Source organism: Falco peregrinus, chromosome 7, assembly GCF_023634155.1.
Source record: "Falco peregrinus isolate bFalPer1 chromosome 7, bFalPer1.pri, whole genome shotgun sequence".
Taxonomy (NCBI): domain Eukaryota; kingdom Metazoa; phylum Chordata; class Aves; order Falconiformes; family Falconidae; genus Falco; species Falco peregrinus.
In genome coordinates, this window is record NC_073727.1 from 72,405,919 (window position 1) to 72,433,614 (window position 27,696).

Here is a 27,696-nt window from a genome sequence, read left to right on the forward strand (position 1 = left end):
GTTGCTTTGGTTTGCTTAGAAAATAATTGAAATACTCCCTGGGTCTCAAAGCTTGGCTAAAACTATCTTCTGGTGCACAGGACTGTGCAGCCCTAATCATTAGGAAACTGAATATGGGTGAGTGCACTACTGAAGACAAAGAGAAATTTTATTTCTTTTCATTTTTTTCATACAGAGCTTGCTTATAAAGGCTATCATGTATCAGATCTTAATGCTGCGCAAATCCATCCACAGAATACCAAGATTATTCTTGGCAGGGGCTTAGGTGGTCACAAGGTGTTGTGAGCAACTCAGGTGTCTAAGTATAACCGACGAAGAAAAAGGGCACCCCCCCTCCCCCCCCCCCAAAAAAAAACCAAACCAAAACCCACCAGCCCCAAACCACAGCCTCCAGCTCTGGAATCTTTTGCTAACCATGTTGGTATCAGTCACACACAGGTATTGCCAGTGACTGAGCTGGTTGGGATGACAGCTGGACACAGAAGATGTGGTTCATTTCATCCTGAGGCAGAACTTCAAGGCACACCAGAGGAATTAACTGCCATGTACTCTAACAGGCTTGAGTAACCAGTGCCAATTTGCATATCTGTACTGCAGACAAGGTGAATCCTGCCTTATAGATTAAGCTCCAATGAAAAGTTTAGGCAAGCTAGCACTGAAATGCAGAAGCCATCCTGCAGTTGCGGCTACCCCGTATCCTAAATGCAACAAGATGTTATTTTTGAGCACATCCAGAGCTGAGCCTTTGGGGCATTCTCTGAATTAGCCCTTGGTTGGGGGGCTGGGACTAGCTTCCCAGTCCAACTGTTATCCAGACGCTTTTGCAGAAATTCCTGAGCTGCCCAAACAAGTAGCATTGTTAGCAAGTCCAACATATCCCTGTGGGCCTGAAGACTCACAAAATGTAAAGTGATGTCCTGTGCCAGTTTCTGTCATGGTTCAGCAATCAGCACTTGTTTGGAGCAGAGGTAAAGCTCAATGACAGCGGAGTACTATAGTGGACATAGCAAATACTGCTACCTTGGTAATTTTAATGTAAGACTTTTAGGACCTCATCTGGGGAGTGCCTAGGCAATTGGGGTGTTTTCAGTTTGTACCTCTCAGATGTGTTCTGTGGCTCAAGTTAGAATTAACTTTACTAGGCAACAATTCTGTATATACACTGGCTGACCGTTTTCTCTGCCCAATCAGTTCAAGTCCTGCTGAGAAAAACACCTAACTGAAAGAAAGAATAGTTTATGGCACTGTTCTTAAAGGGAACAGTGATGGTTCCCATGAAATTAGGGTAAAGAATCTGAAAGAGTAGTGAATGCTTTAATCACTGTTGAGATAAACCTAACCCTTTTAATGAAAAGGTAAACAGCCAGTGCAGTTCTCTTGACAACTACTTGGGAAGGGGCTGGAGAATGTAAAACCTTATTAAAAAAAAAAAAACAGTCAAGTGGTTATTTTCCTCACTGTTACCATCTAGCCAAGCAGCAAGAAGAGCAAGGGAATAAGCGCTTTCAGTAGATGGAAACACCATCAGGCTAATTAAACACAAGTACTTTGATCTTTCAGTGAACAAAACCACTTCCAAAAGATTCATGTGGTGATTAAAAAAGTTTCTTACTTTTGCCATAAACTCACCAGGCTTGTGAGTTTTAGGGTTTATTTATTTATTTATTAAACTGCTGCTCTGAAAGTACAGAGACAGCAGTGAAATACAGCAGGGGGGCAGTGAACTTTGATTGAGGAGACCACCTAGAGAGAAAACAAAAAGATCTAGGCCTGAATTTAAATAACTTCCCCATTTTTATGGAGTGGCTCTTCTCTCCTGCACTCTATGAAGTGGTGGGGGCTTTCTACAGTACTCTGCAAGCTATAGCTGAAACATTTTACCCTACCAGGCATGTACTGTAATTAAACACAAAGTATCAGCATATTTTATTTCATGTAACTGCTCCATGAAATATCACTTTCTGGACTCAACAGGTCCAAATCAGCCTTTTACGCTAATTTAAAAGTGTATTATGTTTCAACAATTATCATGCAAGCTACAGAATACATGTATGCAGTTTACACTTACAAGGCACAGCTCTGGCAATATACTAACTACAGTTGTATGATCTTCGGCAGCCAAATGATTAGATATTGAATATCTTCCTCACATTGGCAATAAACTTCTCATCTGCTGGTGGCTTCCTCTGGCTGCCAGGCTGCAGGAATTTTTTGATTGTTGGAATGTTGCTTGTTCTTCCTTTAAAAGCCTGTAAGGGGCAGCAGTAAAGCCAATGACAGTAAGGAAATTGTAATTCCATCCTTTATAACTTAAAAATCAGGTGACCTGGATATTTACTTGTCATTCCTATTTATTAAACTGAGAAAGGTAGCAGCTCCTTATAGCCAGCTCAGCCCTCAGCATTTTCCATTTAAAAAAAAAAAAAAAAAACCAAACCACAAAACCCCAACATACTACTGAATTGGAAAATTCAGGTGTGAATATTCTGATTGGCAATGCTGGTGCTATGAAGTTTAGCTTGGTTTCCCAGATGGGGATGGGAGAGTTTAATATTGAAGAGTTAAGGTTCATCTAGAAAAAGTGGAAGAAATAAGGAAAAAAAAAGCAAAAAAAGATACATTTGGACAAAAAAAGCGGCAAAAGCAGCAATACTTCAGTGCAAAGCACAATGGAAGACAAGACATAAGAAATTTAACAAGTTTTGTGTATGATTTCTTCAAAATATAATTTTGCTAGCAAAAAGAGAATAACAAGAACTGCAGACACAGCAGGCTGCAGGCTTCCCCTCCTGATGCTCACTGTGTGTTTGAAGACATAGAAGCAGCAGTTTACTAACGCTACCAGTTTGGTCCTGTAAGTGAATTCCTGCCAGCTGAGAACAGCTGGGAAAAGCAGAGCTGGAGAAAGGTGAGCCCCCAGCAGCTCTGGGAGCAAGGCAGTGCACCTGTTTTCAGGTGGTTGTAGCCCACAGAAGTGGACCAGAGAACTGTCAGTAACAGTACAATGGTTCAAAAGATTTAACCATCAGCTAGCTTTTAAAACTGGGCAGTGAAATTTGTATGTTATATGCCATGTTGAGATCAGATGATTACCAACCTGCAGCAGAGGGAACGCAGACAGTATATCAGGCTTGCATTCTTCTGCCATTAAAATGGCTTCCAGCAGATGTATGTCTGCCCAGCTTAATTTGTTGCCAACAAGATAATCATGCCCATGGTCTTTTAAGGCCTACAAAATACAAACAAATAACAGAAGTCATATAGGATGTAACAATTTGATCTAGATATTTAATTACAGACAGATTTCTACAAAAACACACAGCACAGCAAATCCATGCAAGAACCTATAAAGTCAGGAAGTGATAGATACTCTCACAACAAAAAATCAAACCAGAGCTCATGTTTCAGTGTGCACAGACCTATCACTCACTCTAACCTACTGCACCAGGTAACTGTAGCAAGTCCACTATCATAAGAAATACTTAAATCATACAAAAGAAACAGGATAGAGAGGATATAGTAATTGGAAGAGGTAGCAAGGACAGTTTACCTGTAGCATGCTTTGATTTTTGTAAAAAAAGTCAAGTGAATTCCCAGATGTTTCAGCCAAATTTGAGATTGCTGATTATAGTTGAAATAGGTCAGGAATGAAGGAACACAGCCTTTCCATCCTTCATCCTGTATGGAAGGATTCTTTCATGGCAAACTGCTGATGCAAGAATCACAGTCTTCCAAGGCTACTAAGAGCTGTAACAAACAAGTTGTGCTGAATGTTCAGAGCAGTTACCAGCGCTCCAGCCTACCTTTTTCTTGAAGGCTGTGACACTTAGAGCAGGAGCAAGAGAAGGAAATGTTTTAGTGCAGCATTAGAGTAGCTTAGGCACAGACACAACGACCAAATGTGCGCTAGAAGTATGACAACAGTCTATGACTTTGGAAGCTGATTCCTTCTCCAGTCCACCTGCCAATTTCACTGTAACAGAGGCAGTAAACTCTGACACAGACAAAGATGATAACTACATGTAGTTATTTCTTACACTGCTCTAACAACATCCAGCCCAGCTCGTCTGTCAAAGCCATATGGGAACTCCCAAACTGAGCATCAGAACCAGACAGCCTGCAGTGCCCTACAGTCCCTTTTGCCGCTCTGCCTGGCTGCTGACTGTTTAAAGTGAACACTCACAGCTAGTGCTATTTTCTGTCAGGCTGGCGTAACACATGGACTACAAACCCTGCTAAACCGAATCAATGGTCAACTTAAACAGCTGGTATAGGAGGAAAATTGTTCATCATTCTAACAAAATCAATTAGGCTAAAAATCACGGAAAAGTTTAGTTGTGTCTTCACTGTAAGTAAACAAGGGTTATCTTGAAGACTTCCCTGCAGTGAGTATACACACTGAAACGTAACAGTAATTTCTGCCGCCTAGGCACAGGTTCAGAGAGTATGTATGTACATAAATTTGCTTTTTTGGTTATTTATAAATATTTATGTTATATTCATATAATATAATCTTCAAATCTCTGGAAGATTAATGTGTGCAATCAATGTCTCTCAGCACAGCCTTCCATTGCTATGGCAGTGGATCCGTATGAACTCATATTACAGGAGTGCTGGCTTATGTTGTTCATGTGCAAATTTTTTTTCACAGGGCAGCCTCTGTGGGTTTCGCTTCTGCAGTTTAAGACTAATAGAGGCACATGAAATTGCATCAAGACCTGTACTTTCTGAATGGGCTTCAGCTGCCTGTGAACTAAGGATGCAAGCTAGAAACCTGGCTCAGCTCTCAAACAACACGGCTCTGTACCCTTGGCAGAGACTTCTGAGACAACTGCCACGCTCTGAAAAAGCACTGTGAGGAAGTCTGTATAGTACAAGCATACAAAGTACAAAAGATAAAGTTACAAACAGAAGTACACTAGTGAGATAAGGATCACAGCTGGCTCAATTTGAACAGGAAAATGTTAACACCAAAAAAAAAAAAAAAATATCGTAAAGGGAAAACCAAACCAAAACAACAGAACAAACAGCAAGCTGGTAGAAAATGGCAACTCAGTAACATCCAGCTTATGTTCCAGGGAGAAGAAAAGAACTGGTCCCCTCCAGACCAACTCCTGCCTAGCTAAGAAAGACTCTTCATGTGCTCTACAGGGGTGGCAATGCCTTACCTCGTAGCTCGTTGTAGGCTAACTCTTTGAGGCACGCTAGCCAGTAAATAAATGGTTTATGCTTTTAAGCTAAATACATCCTGTTTGCAGAGCCTCTTTGTGCACACCTAAGGATGTCCAAATAGCAATTCAGAAAAAGACAGTAATAGTCTAAGTATAAAATATGTAAGCAATGGGGTTTAGAAAGTCCGCAGAATCAGGTCCTTAATTATAAAGCGCAATTATATTTAACTTTGAACCGCAAGAGTTGTCGTGGTTTAACCCCAGCCAGCAAGTAAGTACCACGCAGCCGCTTGCTCACTCACTCCCTGCCCCTGCCAGCAGGATGGGGAGGAGAATCAGGAAAAAAGTAAAACTCAAAGAGTTGAGGTAAGAATAATTTAGTAACTGAAATAAAATAAAAATAATAAACAACATCAGCAGCAATTGTAATGAAAAGGAGAGAAAAAGGGAGAGGAATTAAATCCAATGGGAAGAGGGAAAAAAACCCAAGGGATGCACAATACAGTTGTTCATCACTCACCAACCAATGCCCAGCCAGTCCCCAAGCAGTGATCGGAAGGTCCCAGCCAACTCCCCCCAGTTTATATACTCAGCATGACTTTCTCTGGCATGGCATACCCCTCTGGCTAGTTTGGATCAGCTGTCCTGGCTGTGCCCTCCCCCCATTCCCCATGCCCCTCCAGCCCTCTCTCTGGCAGGGCCTGAGAAACTGAAAAGTCCTTGACTTAGTATAAACATACCCAAGCAACAACCAAAACCATCCATGTGCTGTCAACACTGTTCTCACACCAACCCCCAAACACAGCACTGCACCAGCTACTAAGACGAAAATAATCCCAGCCAAAACCAGGACAAGAGTATATTACATTCTCAGGCAACAAGTTCTGAAGGCTGGCACACGCATTTAAATGGTGCATTTATGCAAAATGCTAGAAGCTATCAGTCACTAAGCTAGGTTTAAAAAGTAGGATCTGCTCTTTGAGGAGTCTTAAAAAGAATCAAAGATACTCAGAACTGAAACCACCCAGAAACTACTTTGTGGCCCTCTTCACACTGCTGCATACTGGCTCCATCATAAAGTTCCAGAGTTGCCCCACTTTACTGTCTTTGTGGACTACTGGTGATTTACCACTTACCTTTTCATAAACAGGGAAGTACCTGCTTGAAGCTCGTTCAGTGATTAAGGCAAGATTCTTTTCTTTTGTGTCAGCTGGTTGAAAAGGGAGATACATGATCATTCCCATCAGGTCTGTTGTTCCCTCCACATACATATCAATCCTGAAACAAATACTTCTATTTTACATTTACCGTTTGAACATTCCATTTTGGTTATTTTCCTGAAATACAATGCTGAAGTGATCACTGAGTAAAATGCTTACAAGTGAATGTAACATAAGACACTAGTTTGTTTCCAACTTGTTCTTCCACTTTGATTTTTTTCAAAGTACCTATCTTTATAAACAGGCTTACAGTGTCTGCAACAAGGCAAGGTATAAAAAACAGTCTGCAACTAATGTATCTGAAGCAAAGTTCACACTGTTTTCCATTGATAATCTATTCATCTATGCCATGGGAGGAAAGATCCCATATGCAAACCATGCTAGAGGGAAAAAAAATATTTTTGAGGTCTAATCATGAAAGGATCCCACAGCTACCAACTGTCAGTTCAGACATGCCAGTCCATAATAATCCCCACAGTCTCTGCAGTTTTCCCTCCATTATCACAGAATAAACCCTTTACAGTAAGTGGCAGTCAGTTAAGTTAAGGACTTAACTGAACTTTTGGGTGACTTTTTTTAAAGAAAAGAGTAAATAAGGATTTTGCTTTTGCATTAGCCCTTTAATTATGAGCACAGAAAGTATCCACAGCTTACACAGTAAAGTGATATTAGCAAAATAGTGGTTTATCTTTCAGTAGCATTAAGCCACTGGATGTCTTTTTTTAAATCAGCTGTGAAAGATTCTTTTCATTTTGAAAAAAGGAAATTAGAACACTTAAAGACACTTCATATTTTTTGCAGGTAGCTGTAGTTTTTCCCTACTGCTTTCCCATTTAAAGAGAGAGGGGAAAAAGGGCATACTTAGCCTTTATTATTGTTTTAAGGTCCTGCAGTTGCCCAGGAACTTAATGCACTTATGGTCTCTGCTACAACATTCTCACTATGTTGACAATTAACAGTCATTCATCAATCACAAGGACCATTCACCTAATCCCTGGATCTGAGGAGTCAAAGCACTGGCAGATGTATATGCACCCTTACAGGCAGCTATTTCACAGTAATATTCTTCTCATAAATATTAAAAATCATGGAAGAGTATTAGTAAGGATAGTATGCACTGTTACCGTACCAGGCTCTCTCCTTCAGGTCTTTTCCATAGAGGTTGTACTTCGCTGCTATGTAGCTGAGGATGGCTCTAGTCTGCACCATCTTCATCCCATCGATCTCCACCATGGGCACTTGCTGGAATAGCAGGGATCCATCTTGGGAAGAAAGAGGAGCAAACTACTCAGACTGCTGCAATAGCACACTGAATATGAGAAAGAGACCTGGTAACACACCAAGACATTTCCAATGAAAGCATCCACAAGCAAGCGGGAGTTTCAAATCTTTTCTTTACAGGTCACATTGTATTGGAGGTCTTACAAAAATATCACCTGTTGTCCTTCTGTTATACTGGTGTGAATTTATGTTTAGGGTACAGTTTACAAACTCACCATTGCGTAATTTTTCTAGGTCTTCCTTTGTTTCTATGAATTCTTCCTCAAACTGAAAGGCAACAATAGAAAACAACACTGTTTCACTCCAAAGGCAATTGAGAAGTGGAAAGAAGTATGGAAGTTGGACTCTACGTCTCCACACTATCCCCCATACTTCTCATGATTGTGTTGACCCCCTACTCCTATTCATCTCTTTGCTACAGCAAATAACCCAGGACTACAGTGTCCCCAGCCCCATAGTAAGTTTCCCTCATTATAAAGACCAGTCTATTTGCCTGCATGAACGATTAACAGACACCAAATCACTCACTTAAAAGCAGCTGATGCCACATGAAATAATTGAGAAATTTAAAATATCTAATGCCTCTGTCAGACAGCATTTATCTCCCTCTTTCCCCCTCTGGCATTTTTATTTTTTAATGAGAAGGACATTCAAATGACAGCAAGATCTTTGCTTCCTCAGCACTCGTGCTCTGCAGCTTCTCTGTCAGCAACATTCACAAGTAAGCACTATTAAAAAAGCCTTTTATTTCCAATGAAGTCTAAATAGTTTGAGAAAATAGTTTCAAAGCACTATAATCAAACAAAAAATGAATGTAGAAATTAAGATTAAAGACAGGATGGTTTTCACCTGTGAATCTAGATAGCTCCCCTACTGCCTTCAGGGCAGCTCTGTTGATTTGTACCACTGAGATCCTGACCCAAAGAATGAAAAGCACCTTGTTTGGAGATAACATTCTAAAGTGTTTCATGTGGTACCATGGTCTTGCAGTAAAGAACAATCATGAGGCACAGGGAAGTAATGAGTGTTCAGAAAAAGTCAGAGATACACAGGTTTGGTCTGTAGCAACAATTTTTGATCTCAGCTTAAAGTATGTTTAAAAAATGTTCAATTCTCTTTGCATGTTAAAATCCTTCTACTGTGCAGCCATTGCCCAAGGCACACATTAAACACAACACAGGAGAGTGTATCGCTGAAGCTAAGCATTCTGCATCATAATATGCAATGTTATGCGTATCTCTAAGCATAGACGCAACTGGGAAACCTTTCCAAAGATTACCTATTTTAATCACAGATTAATCTGATCACTTTATAAAAAAGTACAAACCTCAACCCCAGCTGCTGCTAACAGCCATCGGATTGACTCCATCTTCCCCCTTCCATTGGTGTAGTGCAGCTTGGGTTTCCCTGCCATGATTTCAGAGTTCTTGTTTCCTGATAAATTCAAGATTATGATCTTATAGGAAGCATCATTTAACTTAGCATTTAAAATGTTCCCATCCAAATTACTACAGTTAGATGAATGTGAAAGCAGAAGTGCAGTCAAAGCCTAGATACTTGGGTTTGATGCAACCAAGTTTCCTGTGGATCAGTGGAAATAACCAAGAAGTACACACTACCAGCATATGCAGCAATTCAAAAACGAATCATGACAGAATGTAAAAAGCATCTACTAAATCCTATACATATCTTTTAAAATATTAACATAGCTTTAAGAGCTCACAAGAGTTTTACATCCAAAGCAGCACTGTATGGTATTCCTGAATAAATACATTTTTAACCCTGTAGTGATGCAACCTCTTTAGTTGGCATTGGGTTTTGTGACAGCATCCGTGTCATACCAGACTTGAAAACATTTATGTCGAATGAATTGCTTCATAAGAACATCAACCCAGAGACAGCAGCACTATTTTCACCTGTCTCATTATGACATTTCAGAGCCCCATGGTACTGTAACTTTACAAACACAAGCTTATAACAGCAATATATATTCCAGCATGTATTTCACCAGGCCTGCTGACTTCCATATTTAGCTAGTTCTGTTTTGACCATTAACCAAATCGCAATACATCCATTGTAGAGAATGTGGACCGACTTAAAACCCACTCCAATTTTACAACCAACAGTTAAACTGTAACAGGGCTTTATATCCTATTTGCCCTGAAAATTCAACTTTAAAATCAAACCCAAACAAACGAGCCCATGACCTCTGTTGGGCAGATACTGCCTGGTCAATGTCCCCAGCAGCAGGGGACTGAAGTCAGCCCATCGAATCATGGCACTGGGATGAAACACTTAATCCTTTCAAATTTCACTAACAAGTGTAGTCACATGCACTTGAACTCAGCATGTATGAACTCAGCAGCTGATGTGAGCTTGCTTGGTGCTGAAAACAAAGCTAACACTGTCCTCATCACTAATGGATCCCAGAAGAACGAAGCAGATTTAATAAGACGACAGAGTCACAGACTAACAAGAGTGCCTCACCATTAAGCTAAGGTTTTATCTGTTTACAGGCAGGCTTATTTATTCTTGCACAGACTTCACGGTATGTAATTGAGTCACAAAGCGGAAACTTTGGCCATAATCCCAACGGCATCAATGAAGAGGCACAAACAGAAAGTACAACAGTGAGAGAGGAGACTATATCCCCGGCCTTCTCCACTGAAGTCCTTTGTGTTGGGTGGTATTTTCAATAGGCAGCCACTGCTGTACTACGGGCTGGACTCACAGAAGAAACCTGGTGCCCCAGTCTAATATACAGGTCTTCAAAACCGCTGCTCAGATTCCACCTAGGCCTGACAATGCCTATATCCCCAGACACCTCAGTCTTTTGCAACAAAGTTCTCATTATACATAAATATATGCTTGATAATAAAGACTTTATTATATCTTGACAGTTTAGAGTTGGCATCTAGTCCAGAGCTGCTGGATGCTGAGCTAGATTCCTAATACCTGAATAGCAAAAGGGCGCATAAAGAAGGCATTTAGAGAAATGCCTTATCTACCTTACCAGGCCCTACACACAGAAGGCCATGACCTGTGCTCCACGACCTAGTTCCCATAAGCGTGAGCTGCTTTATACCAAGTGAAAGAGCTCTCAACCTTCCGTACTTCAAAAATACTTAATTCCCTGGCACTCAGCAAGTAGACGATAGTTCCACCAAAGAACTGTGCTTGGGCCGTGCTCACAGAATGGACAAGCACACCTCTAGCACGTAGGATCAAAGCTGGGAAACACACTACAAGGACAGGGTAGCGTTGAGCAGAAAGAACAAACCTCCCTGACCTCTCCCCAAATGAGAGGCAGAGCTGATAAAAACCAGCCCAGCCAGAGCCCTGCTTGCTAGCATCAGCTCAGTGCCCCACTCCAAACAGCCGGGAAAGCTGAGGAGCAGAGCAAGCGTCCGTGGAAAAAATTCCAGGTACCAACACAACCTGTACTTGTTCATCACAGTTCCTTACAGGGACTGGCCAAGGGTTGAGGATTTTTGCGCAAGTAAGAAAAAGCTCACATTTTCCTGGAACTGCGCTTAAGGACTGACTTGGGGGTTTCAGCTGAATGCTTATATAGGGTTGCAAAGTACTTGGGTAACTGCTGCTGCTCTGCGATGAATAGCCCTTGGTAAAGCAGTGAGCCATTAAAGAGTAGCAAAATTGGTAAATTATCTTTCTTGAATAGCAGTAACAGACCTGAAAATAAATCACAAACTTCCTTGATGTTCTAGGGCATCAGACCTTCCTCAGACCTCAGCACTGTCCTCACAGTGAGAAACAAGCAAGTGAATTTAACAGCAAGCTCGTATCCTGATGCAAGATCTTAATCCTTCTTCTCAGCTGAATGCGGACCCCAAAGCAGTTCCCTGCACCGCGCTGTTCCTCCAACACAGCCCAACAGGGCGGCCCGAGCAGAACGCCCTTACACACAGGCCTGCGCCGCACGGCCCGGCCCGGCCCCAGGCCACCTTAAGGCCGTTACTGCTGGCCAGCCCGTGGCGTGGCTGCCGCTGGGACCCCGGCCAAGTCCTGATGCATAAACCTTTCTTCCACCACCCGAGCCAGGAGGAGCGTTTGAACAAGGTGAAAGGCAAATTACCCCAAGAGATTTTAAAACTTTAACTCCAAACAGCAATTCCTCCTCGGGTTCCCTGCTGACCGCACGCAGAGCCAGACACACGCTCCCTCCCTGCGCTCCCACCCGGCGCGGACGGGTCCCCCGCAAGGCAGCGGGCTGGGTAACGCCGGCCGAACACCCCCGGCAGCGGCCGGGCGCTCGGGCTATCCCTGGAGCCAACACCGGCTGTCACGCACCTGGCCCACCGCCCTCCCGGCAGCGGCCGCGGCTGGCCGCCCCTAGCCCCGCAGGGGGCTCCTTCCCGGGGCCGGCTGCCCTGCCCTCCCCGCACCTAGCCGCGGCGGGTAGCGCGCCGAGCGACCGGCGCCGGGCGGCAGAGAGGGCCGCAAGGGGTGGCACAGAGCCCCGCGGCCGGCGGGCCGGAGCTCTGCCCGGGAGCCGCTGACAGCCCCTGCGCCCCGCGGCCAAACTCACACCCCGCGCCGGGCCGCCCCTCGCCCTACCCCACCCCGCACGCCTGCGGGGCCGCCGACCGCCGCCGCAGCCCCCCGGGCCGCCGCCGCCAGTACCCGCCGCACCGCCAACAGGTGCCCCGACCCGGCCAGCTCCGCTCCGACTGCCCCCGCCTCCCGGCCCGCCGCGACGGGGCCGCTCCTCCCCTCAGCGGCCGGGGCGGGCTGACGGGCTGCCCCCGCCCCGCCTCAGGCCCGGCGGCGGCGGGAGGGGGCGAGAGGCGGGGCCCGCGGCCCCCGGGCGAGGTGCCGGGCCGCCGGCGTGCGGGGGCTCTGGCCCTGCGTGGCTGAAGGCGGGGGTCGGCAGCCGCCCGGGGGGCTCCCGTGGCGGGGGGTCGGCAGCCGCGGCCAGGGTTTGCAGCCCAGGTTTCTGACAGCGCTCGTCAGCTGCAGGGGCTGCGGGAGTGCCTCCGTGGGGCGGGAGGGACGCGGCTCTTGAAACAGCTCCAAATGTACACTCTGCTGCGGAAAAACATTGTGTTTTTTCCTTTCTTGATGCTAAAAACTGGTTCCAGCTGCACGACAGCTCTTACAATGGAACTATCTGTGTTAGCAAGAGTTTTAGTGCCCTGACTCTGCCCAGCTTAAAACTTCCAGCACTAGAGCATTGGTTGGTTTTAGGGCACTGGCTGTTGCATTTACATACTTGGTTGATTTGGTGTTTAATTAACATACACATTTACGTGTTCAACTGCCTTGCTAGGCATCAGTAGTAGAGCTTGACCTGAGTGATTATACTGTTCAACTTAGGTACAACTTATATTTAACTTAAGTTTGATATAATGTAAGTCAACATGAGGTCCAACGTTTCAAGGTCCACTAGTGCATGGCTCCAATGTGATGACTCCTTCCTCAAACAATTAATTTTCAACTTTACAGTTGGTGACAAACATTCATTTCTCAGCTGAGCCTGTAAAGTGCTCTTACTGCTACAGTAGACCTTTTGTTAAAGGAAATACTGGCGAAGCCATGGTACCGGAGTTTTAACAACAAAACAGAGGTGCGGTAGGATCTCTGATCCCAGCATACTCCCAAGTTAATTTTGGAGGAAAGCTGAATCCAAACCCACCACCCCCATCAAACCACAACCTGCAGGCTTTTCCTGGCGTTTCCCAGAACAGATATATTGACTGCTGTTTGGGCTAAGCTCTCTTCATTTTCCAGCAACTCTTGGGAATGCTGGAAAGACAGAACCAGAGAGTCCTTAGGTATGTAGCAGCAAGAAGCCATTGAACACCCTGGTTTTGAGTGTCAATAGTAAGACTTTATTTTAGATGTTCTCTTAAGTAATTTAAGACATACTGTGTTGTCCAGTGTACCCCCTAATTCAGTGAACTATTTCATTTGCTGGTATGCTCACCTTGGAGATGTTTGCAATAGGCTAAAACCAGTCCTGTAGCTAAGGAGAGAGAGATCAAAAACCTTTTTACTATTTTCATTAATTTCACTTTGTCACTATCAGCAAACACCAAGACAATGAAATAGAGTTTCTGTGGGTTTAGGTTGCTGCTCAGTGGAAAATTTTCATCAGTTTTGGTACGTCTTTTTCTTGTAGCGGTGGTTTCCTCTGGCTGCCAGGCTGGAGGAATTTCTTTATTGTGGGGATATTGCTTATTCTTGCTTTAAAACTCTACAAAACAAAAACAAAATAGCACTGTGCTGTTAAGAACCATGGTAACTGTCAGGCATTTAGATGTTATCTATGCTCTTTAAGTAATGTTATGGGTTAATCCTGCAGAAGAATCTTTATACTCCATCCTATTATGCTTTTGTGGCTATAGTGACAGAAGGCAGCAATAACCATTAGTATTCAAGGCCAGCTAAAACTATTTAGGACATTTGAGTTTGATTTTGTTTTTCACTTCTTTCCTCACCCTCCCACTCTCCTGTATTTCTCAGCCAGTGTAAATCAGGGGTCCTGCTTTGATTCATTGTCCATTAAAACTGTCCATTCTATTACCTGCAAGAGAGGAAATTTGGCAAGTATATCAGGCTTGCACTCTTCTGCCATTAAAATGGTTTCAAGTAATTGCACATCTGCCCTGCTAAACCGGTTGCCAACAAGAAAGTCTTGTCCATGGTCTTTCAAAACCTAAAAACAGAACCAGAAGCAGATGTGATTTTTTTTTTCTCTGCGTGACTTAACATGATATCTTCAAAGCAAGGTCATACACTGCATGGAGTTGTCCTTGAAAGAAGGAAATGCAGTAAGAGTATCTGTAGTACAAACAAATTATCTGACCACACTGTCATCCTAGGCATAATCCATCAGTCCTTTCTCTTCTGCATTTCTTTCTGGCAGCTCAGTTGTACTCCTCTTGCCTTCACTTCTCTAGCTCATGTAGTCAGTGCTGTTGTGTTGAAGGCTGAACTTTACGGGATACAGCCACCACTGCAAATGCCTATACAAAATTTACAAGAGGCTTAAGGCTCTTCAGCCCAGGGCATATTAAGAGTATCTTGGACTCTTTCTCCTTTACTTCTCACCGGCTTTCCTCTTCAACTTTGGGAATGTGCATTGAGAGCTCTCCAGTCCTGACACCCAGCTAATCCATCCTCTCTTGCTCCAGAAGGAGCTGAAATGCTTTTACATAGCATGGATGGTAGAGGGGGTTGTGCATTTGTGAGGAAACTTTATATAAAAGCTGATGCTATAGTGTCTTTTGTCTGAAACAACATATAGGCTAGAACATGGACATTTGGGGAGCTCGGTGTGTCCTGGGTTTTTGCAGCACTGCATCTCTCCCAGATTTGTAGTGTCTTCTGTCCCCTCTGTAATGTCCTGTCTCCATCCTCATCCTAGCAACACCAAAACCATAACATTTGTATCGAAGTCGTAACTTTTCTTCTCCATTTTGCTCAATAAAATGTTTTTGTGTAGAGCCAGGATGGAGTTTCAGGAAAACAATATTAATTAAGTTACTGCATCTTTGCCACATACCTTCTCATAGACCGGGAAGTATCTGTTTGTGGCCTTGTCCACAATAGTAGCAAAATGTTGCTCCTTTTTATCTGCCGGTTGGAAAGGATGGGTCATGAGCAACTCGTTCAGATCTATTATTGCTTCCACATACATATCAATTCTGAAAAGAACAGATACAGCTGGAAAAGTCAAACACAGTAGGTCTGAATAGCATGTTAGCTACCTGCACAACCCCACTGAGATGTTGGGAACTCTCTGCCTCTTCTATCCAGCATGCATAGCTTGGAGCGGTGCCCCCCAGAGTGCAGCAGCTTCAGGGGGGAGCAGGGTGAAAGACAAGTGCCAAGTGCCTAGCCAAAAACTAAAAGACTGTGCCCCTTCCATTTTTCACTAAGGAGGGATGATACTTCTTTGTATTAAGTTTTTCTGAACCTGAGTACAAAATTGGCATGTGTACCATCCAAACTTGTGTTAAAAATCTGGTCAGGTGTGGTAAATTAAACAGTGGATCTATACAATTCCTAACAAATATCTTGACGTATTTACTAGTACTAATTAACTTGAAGAATTTAAAAATATTTCAGGTCAAAACATGTGCCCTAAGAGCCCTGTCCTTTAATAACCAGTTATTAATTCTAATTCTTGGTTAAATGAGAGAAATATTTTCTTTCCATCTTTGATGTGGTGAAAATGCCTGCTGCTGACAACTGCAGGAGAAAATGAAAAGCAGCATCAGTAAGACAGTCTGCACTCTGTGCTCCTGACTACTTTCTTCTGATAACTGTATTGACCTTTGATCTTCATGAACTCCCTTGCGCCATGATGCCTATCTAATCTAGTTGGTTATTCCTGTTATAGATATAACCCACAGCCATGGTCCACACGTGCTGCATGAAAAGCTGCTGTATCACGCTGAATCTGTGAGCTGGAGCATTCTTGTGTTACACAGAGAGGTAGTGTGAACTGCAGTCTAACAAACAAAGATGGTACTGTTACAGTACAGGGCTCTCTCCTTCAGGTCCTTCCCATAGAGGTTGTACTTCGCTGCTATGTAGTTGCCAATGGCTCTGCTCTGTGCCATCTTCATTCCATCGATCTCCACCATTGGCACTTGCTGAAACAGCAGGGATCCGTCTAGGGAAAAGGGGACAAGACAAAGAGACATTCAGTCTCTGAATGAGAACCATTGGTGGGTGTTTGGCAAAGTAGCCACACATATTATTTTTTATTTAGAATCATTGAATCATTTAGGTTGGAAAAGACCATTAAGATCATCGAGTCCAACTGCAAACACAGCCAAGTCCACCACTAAACCATGTCCCTGAGCACTATGTCTACATGCTTCCAGGGGTGGTGACTCAACCAATTCCCTGGGCAGCCTGCTCCAATGCTTGACAACCCTTTAGGTGGCAGTCTTCCTCATTCTCACGGCAAAGTACCATGAAAACAAGAACCATTTCTTAATGACTTGTTAATAATATTATAGCACTTAGCTTCTTGAATTTTCTTCAGATCTGAGGAAGCACCCAAATGCAGGACTTTCAGCAGTCATACACTGAAAAAGACAAGTCCTGTGCTGCATGGCCCTAACTCCGATGATTCTCATGGAGGTTAGTACAGATGAGAAGGACTGAAGGATCTGACCCAGCCCGTTTCTGTCATGCTTTGGCAAGTATTACAGAAATCTAGACTATTTAAGGGCTTGCCAACTTATAATGTGAACATACATGCATATAATAACTTTGTGACTACTATATTGACTTTATACAATGGCATACATCTTTACAGGCATGAAGCAGGAGATAATGGGTGGGTTTCATGAGTTTCCTGCAAGAGCCAAATACCACTTGGTCTGAGACTGTAGCCGTGTAAATCCCTTACTGATCTGCAGGAGTTTTATTCCAGCAAGGAAGAAGTCAAAATACCTCCAGGAACTGATCGGAGAAACAAGTCAGAGTATTTGCTTTATGGAATCATATTTCTCAACTCAGATAACTGATCAGCTACGTCTGCCTTTGTATCCACTGTAAGGCAATCACGCAGAGAAACTTGTCTGCTATTAAAGGCACATTTTCGTTTACGCTCGCATCTCAAAATGCTTTTTGAAAGGTGGCAGGGGGATCAAGTTATTGTTCCTAAAGGAGAGCAGGACTGCAAATGCCAACCCTAGCTCAGAGTTCTTTGAAAAGCCAAGTGAACTAGAAGAGCACATGCGTAATTAGGTTTGTAGGAAATGTGAATATCATGTTCACAAAGATGGAAGCTAAACATAGAAAGGTGAATAGTTGCCTTGGGAAACAGGAAGGCATCAGAAATCTGAAACTCTGATTTCATATGGATTATAAAGCAACAACTTTGTAGGCTAAAATGCTACTGAATTTCAAGATGATCTGATGACAAAAACCTGTATTGTCATAGGGCAGGAGGCAATGGGCACAGACTGAAACAAAGGACAGTAAATCATGTGAACTTAAGGAAAGGCTTTTTACTGAGAGAATTACTGAACACTGGCATGGATTGCCCAGAGAGGCTGTGGAATCTCCAACCTTGGAGATATTCAAAACCCAGCTGGACACTGTCCTGGGCAACTGGCTCTAGGTGGCCTTGCTTGAAGAAGGGGGGTGGAGCAGATGATCTCAAGAGGTCCCTTTTGACATCAACCCTTCCGTGATTCAATGAAGACTGAAGCAACTGGGTGGATGATACCATCTAACACGCTGATGAGTGCATCTGTGATACCTCATGTACAATCCAGTCTAGATTTTCTTTTTAAGAGACGTAAGACTTCTTAGGTATTCTAAGACAAACAATTCTTCTTCTAATTATGATTATCATTATCATTACTATTATCAACTAATTATTAAAAAGCAAAGGAAACTTACCCTTCTGTAACTTTATCAGATCATCCTTTGTTTCCAGAAAACACTCTTCAAACTGCAGGAAATACAGAAGAAAAGTTGTGTTGTCACCGCATGTTTTAGCTTTGCATGAGACAATGAGAGCACAAAAAGCTGTATTTTGGAGAACTTTATTTTTAAAAAAATAAATCAGATTCGGAAGTGACATCTTTAAAAATGTATTTTGCCTCTGTTGAATCCTCTCCTCCTCCCTCTCACATGTGATTCATGTTTTAGCATAGGTAATCTGAGGTGACTGAAAGGCACAAAACCCTGTCCGCTGAGCAAACAATGACCACGCCACTTCTGTTGTCAGGGCTGGCCAGTAGCATACAGTACCTTCAGGAGTAAGCTACATTGTAGTAGGCATAATTTTTTGCTGTTTTGGACATTGGAATTTAACTGAAGGTCTTCAGAATTGAAAGTGCTCAACCCCTGTGATCAGAAAATATGAAGCCAGTTTCTGCTGCTGTAGTTTAATTTTTTGTCTTTCACTAGCTACGGGGGGGGGAGGGGGGGGGGGGAGGAGTTTGTAGTGCTACCAGTAGGCTTGGCACATGATACTGGGAAGTGAAACAGGAACTTGCCCCGCTGCTTAGGGTAAGCTAGTGGTCATTGTTGGCTTGGTCAGCAATGCACTAAATGCAGAGCTTGCAGCTGCTAGTCTGTCACCTTTTTTATAAGGAACAGTAAAAATATGTATTTGTCACATGCTTTTAGTATAAAAAACAGAGGCAAACCTCAACCCCAGCTGCTGCTAGTAGCCACCGTATTGATTCCATTCGGCCTCGTCCATTGAAGTAGTGCAGCTTGGGCTTCCCAGACATATTTCCACGTGCCTGCTCTCTGGAATAAAGAAGCAAGTTTTGCAAAATTAAGATTCAGAATACTGATTTTGAGTCTCTAACTGGTTCTCAAGTATTGTTCAAAGTTGTCTTGCTTGAAACCAATGATTTATGGTCCAAGACTCTCATCAGATTCATAGAGAAGGTAACAGTTAAACTATATTGAGTACATTGTGTCATTTTGCCTTAAAATGTCTTTTATATGTGCAGGTTAGTTAAACAGAACTCTGTACTGAGACCAATTGGCCCATGTTGGAGAACGAGCAAATCAAAATCCATTTGCATCCCAAAGTGTTCTGCTCTGACCAAAAAGAAGGTTGTGGGAGACACACTGTTCTGTTTACTTTGGCATTATCTCAGGATACAGTTTACTATTTAATCAGATGTACAATATAAGCTCAGCAATTGCTGTGCTTTCTTCAGCAGCTTCTCCATAATAAAGTGACAGGAAAGATCTTTTTTTCCCTTTGTAAACGTTCAATCTCATTTACGACACTTCTCTCTTATCTTTAGGGAAGCACCTGAAGATGTGGAACTTAATTAATCTCTGGTAACATTAGATTTGCCTTTATCACAGGCAGAGCCAAAGTGCAATACCTGCTTGGTCCAGTTCCAACTCTGCCAGAATTTAAAGCAACAATATTTTCTAGCCAGACTGACAACCACCCTATTAAGAACCAATGCACTGACATCAGCGGCAAACATGTAGACAGTGCCTGGTTTCTACTAGCTTCACAGTTATTAACACCATGTCAACAATAAAGCTGAAGCATTAAGAGCAGCAAAAATAAAATTACTGAAAACCCACTATATTACTGCCTTTGTAAATAACATGTCATCTTCTCTACAGTAGGAATAAGGGAGTGAGAGGAAGCACCCCACATTTCTGAGATCTACATTGCTTTTTCTTAAATTTGTACACCTAGAAAGCCGTTGATTAATAATTCAACATTTGACGCACATAACCATGTTAGTAAAGAAAGTACATACAAGTATTTAATCCATAAAACCTGTTCACTTAGTTTCAAGTAACTAATTCCCTATGCATGTCCAAACCGCAAAAAGCTTACCTTCTGCACAGTGTAAATCACTCTAAGCTCACAGTAGCTGTGCCTTGAGATTATATAGGTCTGTAGTCCCTCCTACAAAGAGGAGTGCAAACAGCCCTCTGCTGATGGGAAACTCCTATTTCTTAAACAAATAAAATCAGTTAGGTCTGTTTAGTCCCTTCTCACCTACAGAAAATAAATCCCTGACTAATGATTACTATGTACAAATGTAAGGTTCACAAGAGGTCATGATCATTGGGACATCTCTGACAGCAGAAAATTGTATGCTTCCTATTTTCATTGTTTGGCAACCTACCAGTTAAAAATAATCTGAACAGCTGAAAAGCTCCCATGATTTAAAAACATGCTGTGATGGCAATCAAAATTTTATTGTAATATTTTATGGGTTTTAACTTTACTTTTTTTTCAAGGACTGAAACTTTACATAAGTCACACCAACTAATTCAGTTTGAGTCCTTCATAGGTTTCCTTCCTTTCCTTAATGATGGGGGATAATACTTTAGGACATTTTTTCTGCTGAATTTCATTCACGAACATAGAAGCTTTTTTTCTGTTTCTGCCAAAACTTTTTCCCTAAATTTGACCTAGTGAAAATGCATGCCAAGGACAACTGTAGGAGACAATGAATGAAGAGTGGCATCAGAAAGCAAACTGCTCTCTGTACTCCTGACTGCTTTCTTCTGATAACTCTGTTGACTTCACAGAGCCAATACAGCATGAACTCTCATGCACTATCCTGCCTGTCTAATCTAGCTGGTTAATACTGTTGCAGACATTATCTACTGGCAAGGTTAATGTCCTATATTAAAATCTGCTGAATCATCCTGAGCTATGTAACTGTGAGCTGGCATACTCTTCTGGTATTGTACAGGGAGATTGTATGAACTTATGTCTATCAAACAAAAAATTTAGTTGTTACAGTACGTGGGGGCTCTCTCCTTCAGGTTCTTCCTGTAGACTGACTTTGCTGCTATGTAGCTGAAAATGATCCTCATCCCATTTGGCTCCACCACTGGTACCTGTTAGATCAATGTGCTCCCCGTTTGACAATAAAATAAGCTTGATCATTTATTTAAAGCTAGAACCAGAGAAGGACAAGACATCAAAACAGTCACCACTGCAATGTCTTGTCTTTTAGGAAGTTCCCCAATGGAACACTCTGTGCCCTGTACAGTACACGGGGAGAGCTAGGCTTCACAGAAGGGGACTTCTCACGGATAGCACATCCCATAGCCTCCACCTTCTGGTTCAGGCTCTTTTCTTTCTTATTTCCCTCTGTCCCCCTCTTACATTTCGGGAGGTTCTGTCCAGTGAAAGCTTGCAGCGGGGCTCAGTTACCTATGCAGAGGTATCCATGCTGCTATGCACGTTCCAGGGCATCTGTTGGCCTCCAGCTGCTGCTCCAGAGAGCCCAGCTCTGCAGCATGTGCCACATGTCAGCCCTGCAGAGGTGTCGCAGAGAACCCCGGCATCTGTGCTAAGCGCAGCAGCAGCAGACTGTTGGTACTGCTGTAGAAGCACAAGCTGCCCACATTTTGTTTTCTGTTAACATCCAACCCAAAATAATTCGTTCATACTTTCTAATGAAACAGAACTCTGCATACAAATGTTTGGTTTGCTTGCTTCCTGGAGAAGTTACTGCTTTCCCCTCTAGGCTTCTGGGAGTGCTGATTTCTGCTGTTAGCACCGAGTTTTTTAAGAGGTAAAGATCAAACTACGCTGCTGGAAACAGTGTTTCTGGAATTGTTGGACAGAGGTGATTTATGACCCAGAGTCTAGGATAATGTAGGCGGTAAGTTGTCCCTGTGGAAACATATGCACCAAGGTACATCTGGTAGCGTTTCACAAATCAGACTCACTCTTAGGTAGCTTGGCTGGATTAGTAATTTGTAGACCTGGCCATGATAAACTAAGGACTTGACATCCACTGTGTCAGAGGACTGCAAGGTAACAAAACATGATTTCACGCATGAAAGTTAATCAGTGTAGACAACTTGGGAAAACTCATCTCCTGGAAACTCTGTAGACATCTACATCTAGTCTAGTTGTCTAGTCTCCTTTAAATAGGTCTAAATTCAGGAGCAATCCCTCCATCATGCAGTCGAGCTACAGCTGATATCCAAACTACTGATATCTCAACTGAGACAGTTAAAAGTTTAGATGAAGCCAGTCTCTTCAGCCTTCCCTTAGGGGAGAGGAGTAAAAGTCTTCAGAGGGTGATTTATTGCAACACTGACATTTCTTACCCTATCAGAGATACCCATCAAGATTTAAGGCAAGTCCTTGTCAACACAATTACTAGCATAAATAAAAGTGAAAAATAAAAATACAGTCTGTCTCCTAACCTAACAGGACTTTTGGAAATGTCACTTTACTGAGCTTGTCAAGTATTTTTGAAAATGCTATGGAAGTATTATTTATATCTTGCATGCCTGAAAGCATCTGATCTCCTAAGAACATTTAGGTTCAGCTTGACCATCCAGGAGTTAAAACTAGGGGAAATGTTAAAGATACCTTAATAACTTAGAAGGGAATATTCACCTCAGCTGCTTCTGTTGGCCACCTGCTTCTTTCCATTTAGCCTCTTCCTTTAAAACAATAAGGTATAAAATGTTTGTTGGTTTGTTTCAAACATGATACTGATTTCTTGACAAAGCATTAGAAAATGGTTTGTGTCATCAGCCTTTGTTAACTTTCCTCTCTATATAAAACATATCAGAATTATGTTAATTTGAATTGGAGCTGTGTTCAAAATGATGAGCCGATATTTAAAATATATTTGCAAGGGAGGCAGGTGCATGCACAAACTGCTATGCCTTACTGTATTAGCAGGAGGAATAGGGACAGTAGAGAAGGGAGCCTCATCTGTGGCTAATGAGACCTGTTGGGATATATCCAGTCCTGCCTTGCTGCAGAAATAAAGTGCAGCTCTGGTGATTCATGCAATTCCAAACAAAGATCCCATTTGTTGTTGTTTTTCCAAGCTGGCACTGCCTGTGTTCAGCACAGTTGAAAAGTGCAGCTCACTCATTATGTCCCATGAAACATTTCCTCACACTGCATTACACCCTCCAAACCTTGCAGGGTAAGTGTGCAATGTAACAGTCTTATAAACCCAGGAATATGTTTACAAAACATAGCTTTGCAGAGGGAAGGGAGAAATTAAATGAAAGAAAATATCTTTTTCTCCAGTGATCCTCATGCTGACTTAAGACTTGGTTTCAGGTATGTGAAGGCCATTAGATGTTTTTCCCAGACATTTTGAAGAGCAAGTGGGTTACCTAGAAGCCGGCAGGTATTCTCAGTGCTCCTCCTGAGCTTGTACTTTTTTTACCATTATGGTTTTTTGCCGGCAGTTCCTTACAAGATGGTTTGAATAACAAATGTGAGACCTTGCCTAAGCAAAACCAAACCAACGCTGTGATATTCAGTGAAAATTAGTGATCAACACTGGCTAACATCAGCAGCTCCTGCCATCCCAATGTGAGGCAAAGAGAAGGTTGTGAATGGGGCGTTACCTGCTCATCGTTGCTTTTAGAGCTCTCTTACCACATGAGAGCACATTAAGCTTTTAGATTTTTTTCTAGTTCCCTCTAGCTGGCTCCCTCTCCCTCTCTCTCTCTCTCTCTCTCCACTGCTTAGTTTGTGTCTTCTTGGCAAATTCCAAACCGTCTCACTTACCTGTGATTATTCCCTATTTTCCCCTCCACGCTTCCAGCCTCTGGACCTTTCTCCTTTCTGGATGTGATTCTCTTCCCATGGAGACGGTCGGTATGTAAGAACAGAAAGTAGCATGCCATTGACCCTCAGGCAGCATCAGGACTTTCAGAGCATTTCACACCTGAAAACTTTCTCTTTAGTGTCTTTCCTCTTCTTTTCTCAGCTTTCCATCAGCCAGCACAGAAAGGATCCTAATATTTACAGAAATTCAAGGGTTTCTTAGATCGCTGCTAGTAATGATTTCAGACTCCTCTCTGAAACCAGGGTTAAGGGATTAACTTCCTCTGCAAGTATCGCTCCAAGCACGCTCAAGCGGTAACGTGACACAAACCAGTACAACTCCACTCTGAGATCACTTATGGCCTGATGTGAAGGTGCATTGACCATTTCAACATCTGACCTGCAGGTCCTCAATATTCTAGAGCGAGAGATCCCAGCCACTTCACTCTGCAAGCTGTTCCTCCAGCAGCTGTTGTCAATTTAAAGTGGAAAACCGATGGGAAATACAACTTGTTTTGAAACCCAAAGTGGGCATGGAAAGGAAGACTTGCACACCAAGTACTAGAAGTCTGTATTTATCTGCCTTCTCCCAACAGTGACCTTCAGCCTTCTTGCTCCGTGGAGCCTGGAACATGCCATATGGCTTGTTAAACTGCTTGTGTTCTCTGCCCCTACAGTTTAAGCCAATGTGTGTCCTATACCAGTGGGAAATGCGGTTGTTTTTAACAGTTTTTTATAACTCTTACAGGGTTAAGCTGCAAGTAGGGTACACTAGCATTTTTCCTGCACCCTTACACTTACTCTCTAGTTTAGCTTGCCTAAAAGCTTGACAACAGTAAGGGATGCACCTTTTTTTTTTTTTCTTTACATCCTGGTTACAAAAGTAATAAAATTTTACAGGACGGCCTTAGCTTACACACATATGTGGATAACCACCATAAATATATTTTCTGCTTCCGTTCTGTTTATGCTTAAAGCATAAAGGTGCACTTGAGTCCACAGCTTGCTAGCACTCACTCTCGGAGTTAAGTGCATAAGCACACACTTGCCGTTAGGTGAATAAAGATGAGTTTCAGTGTTTGCAGGTCACAGTCAAAAAGCTACACAATTGTATTGGACATAGTCGTAAAAGGGTAGGTTGCCTCTGACAAAATGCAGAGCATATTCAGTTGTAAACCCCATTTCATCTAGTTGCATCCCAACAGAAATAATTAATTGTTCTTTTGTAGTCTGCTGCACAGGAGAGATGTGGGGGAATACTGGAGAGCAAGCAATCTGAAAAGGAAGCTTGTTCTTCTGCTTTCTCCCTACCAGGTTCCTTTTCCTATATTTTTTTTCTAATTTCCTTTTTTCTACAGTTTTGTATTGGCAGTATTAAGCATCAGATTTGATTACTGACATCTGCTGGAACAAGTTTACTTCTATGCAGATGTTGCTTTGCCACATCAGGCCCCTTCACAAGGCAGTTATTGCCTACTGTAAATGTATAAAAGCCCTAATATTTTCTTTTTTAAATCAACAGAAGCTGAACCTCTGTTGCTCTGTATTCTGTCCCACAGCTATAGAAATAAACCACCTCTGCTTTACCTGAGTCTGCAAAACAGATTATGTGTTTCTTCCACAATGCTTCCTTCTCAACAGATAATATATTTGTAACCTGCACGTGAAATGCTAGTAAGATCATACACAAGGTTTGAAACAATTTTTGAAGAAAAATAATCAGTTTTGCAAGGAAAACTTTGCAGAGAGATCTTAAGAAATCCAATTCACCCATAGGCCTTAATTTAAAGATGGCAACATTGGCTACATTTTGACCTTTTACAGGTATGTAAGCAAGTGATGTACCAACCAGCTCACAGGAATTCCAGTTCCACATTCAAAGCCCACCTTGTTGCTCAGCATGGAGAGGTAGCAGCCGCACAGATGGCACGGAGATGTACGTTACTGTGGTGGCAGCTACTAGGAAGGTGGTGTTCCTGCACAGGCAGATATGCAGTGGCTTTCTTCTTGGGACAGCGCAGAGGTGCCTGGTGACACAAGGAGGCAGGTTGCACTGCTGCCCAGCAGCTGCACACGCAGTTCACCTATGGCATTGCCAGCCATTAGCAAATAAGTTCGGGTACTTCTCCACCTTCGGGATTTTACAGGAAAAGCAACTTCTTCCAGCAACTGCTTGAGACCTGCTGCTTTCACTTACTACAGAACCAGGAAGAGACAAAGCACCAACAGTGTGGGTGGCACAGGGAGGCTGGTATCTCCAAGCTGAGCACTTGGGTGGCCTGGGGAATGATGGCTCAGGGCACCTGGCGAGGGTGAGGCAGGCCAGCACAGATCCCATGTGCTGGCAAACCGGCTATGTAAGGAGCCATCTCTAGAGATCTTTCCAAGACCTCCTGTGACTCCCAGAGGGTTAGGTAGCCCCCACCAAACAGGACTGACCGTCCTGGGGATCCAGGTGCCGATGCCATCCACAACGGCTGCCATTGCTGAGCCCAGTGGCTCCGTATTTGGAGCAGAGATCCAGGGTGAAAGCAGGGCAGATCCATTGCTCCCTTCAGCCTCAGCCGACTCTGACATCAGACCTGGGAGCCTTTTGTGTGGCACATTCTTCCTTGCTCACATTGCACCAAAGTCACTTTCCAAGAAACCTTAAATAGTTTTTCAGGATAGAGATAATGAGCACAGCTCACTAAAGGATTAGTGAACTTTCCTGCACAAGGAGAGATTGGGAAGAGAAATTTGGGCGACTTTATTACACCTTTAATGCACCTGAGCTGTTCTAGCCATGAAACCTCTGCTGCTCTGTGACCCCACTCCTCCCTTCCCCATTGCCACTCTGTGAATCGCCTTCACCGCTGCAGACAGGCCTTGCTGCGAGGAGCTGTGGCCACCTTGGTGACACTGGTCCCAGCACATGGCCAGAAGGGCAGCTGGTGCCCCACTGTGCCGCCAAAGCAGTAGCACCCCTAGGCTGCCATCATTTCACTCTGTGCAAAGTGGCAGCTCAGGCTCAGGTTTTGCCCTCTGGACCTCTCCAAAGATCACATCAAACACGAGGCAGTGCCAGGTCACGGGCACTGGAAGATGCCATCTATGTTACTGAATTGATGTTGGCTCACTCAGGGCTTATTGGTCTGCACCTGCTACTCTCGCCCAGTCCAATCCAGGGCCCAGCTGCAACAAGCTGCTTGGATGTGGTCACACAACATTGGGTAATAAGAGAGTTTAATAGCATGAATTATTTAATAGTGGGTATTATAATCTAATTTCCTCAGAGCCAGGCAATGGAGCCTGGTGCTTCTTGTTTTACTAGGAAGAAGATGTAGCTGGCCATTGGTGTCCAGAACTGGGGCTAGGAGGCAGCTGAGGGTCCCCAGATTGGCAGATGAATGCACAGAAAGAAGCATGAACAAACATTGAACCCGAGTGCTCATCTGTTTGAGGATGTGGCTCTGCCCTCCCCATTCTTTGAAAAGGTTTATCACGTGAAAAGGTGCAGAATCCAGTGCACTGGGAACAACAAACTAAGGTGCTTGGAAGAATCAGAGGAAGAAAATAATGGAACTTTATAAAAGCTGGTTCCTAGGCAAGACCTAGGAAGTGTAAGAAACAAAAGAGATTTGGCTTTGGTAACAACAGATGAAACCACGACTAAATTAGAAGTTTCACTCACACAATACACAAAATATAAAAATAATGTAAGTACTTACCAAAATTGCTCTTGAAACAAGTCTACTTCTTTAAAGAAGTGATTCAGTGAGTCTTCTTCTCTTTCCTCTCTTCCATAGCTCTTATACTGAACCTATTTTCATCCAGAAAGTATCTTCTTCAACACGTTACATTCTGACAATACTAACACCGCATTGGTTTTTTTCCAAATGAATAAATTCTCTACTATACAAATAATTCTTTGCTCCCACACTCCTTTGTTTTCATGTTTTACTAAGCATTTGATATCAATAAAGACAAACCTACTGTCACA

At 43.0% G+C, this 27,696-nt stretch overlaps 2 protein-coding genes across 5 annotated transcripts; both read right to left on the bottom strand.

The window, feature by feature from the left end:
* Positions 1-1,897: 1,897 nt before the first annotated feature.
* LOC101911165 (glutathione S-transferase) lies at positions 1,898-12,466 on the bottom strand. Of its 2 annotated transcripts, none has more exons than XM_055810008.1 (7): positions 12,326-12,466; positions 9,000-9,106; positions 7,888-7,939; positions 7,521-7,653; positions 6,308-6,449; positions 3,098-3,229; positions 1,898-2,249 (listed from the first exon to the last, which is right to left on the bottom strand). In XM_055810008.1, the coding sequence occupies exons 2-7, from the start codon at positions 9,084-9,086 to the stop codon at positions 2,127-2,129; spliced, it is 669 nt and encodes a 222-aa protein (XP_055665983.1). In that variant the 5' UTR covers positions 9,087-9,106; positions 12,326-12,466; the 3' UTR covers positions 1,898-2,126. The 2 variants fall into 2 exon arrangements, with proteins under 2 accessions (XP_055665983.1, XP_055665982.1); XM_055810007.1 differs by having other exon boundaries at positions 12,317-12,450.
* Positions 12,467-13,501: 1,035 nt separating this feature from the next.
* Positions 13,502-20,143, bottom strand: LOC101910995 (glutathione S-transferase-like). 3 transcript variants are annotated; one of them, XM_005238128.3, is made up of 7 exons: positions 19,995-20,138; positions 18,820-18,925; positions 18,065-18,116; positions 16,184-16,316; positions 15,201-15,342; positions 14,220-14,351; positions 13,502-13,889 (listed from the first exon to the last, which is right to left on the bottom strand). In XM_005238128.3, the coding sequence occupies exons 2-7, from the start codon at positions 18,904-18,906 to the stop codon at positions 13,770-13,772; spliced, it is 666 nt and encodes a 221-aa protein (XP_005238185.2). In that variant the 5' UTR covers positions 18,907-18,925; positions 19,995-20,138; the 3' UTR covers positions 13,502-13,769. The 3 variants fall into 3 exon arrangements, with proteins under 3 accessions (XP_005238185.2, XP_027643682.1, XP_055665985.1); XM_027787881.2 differs by lacking the exon at positions 14,220-14,351 and having other exon boundaries at positions 19,995-20,143; XM_055810010.1 differs by lacking the exons at positions 18,820-18,925; positions 19,995-20,138 and adding an exon at positions 18,419-18,443.
* Between the last annotated feature and the right edge of the window lie 7,553 nt (positions 20,144-27,696).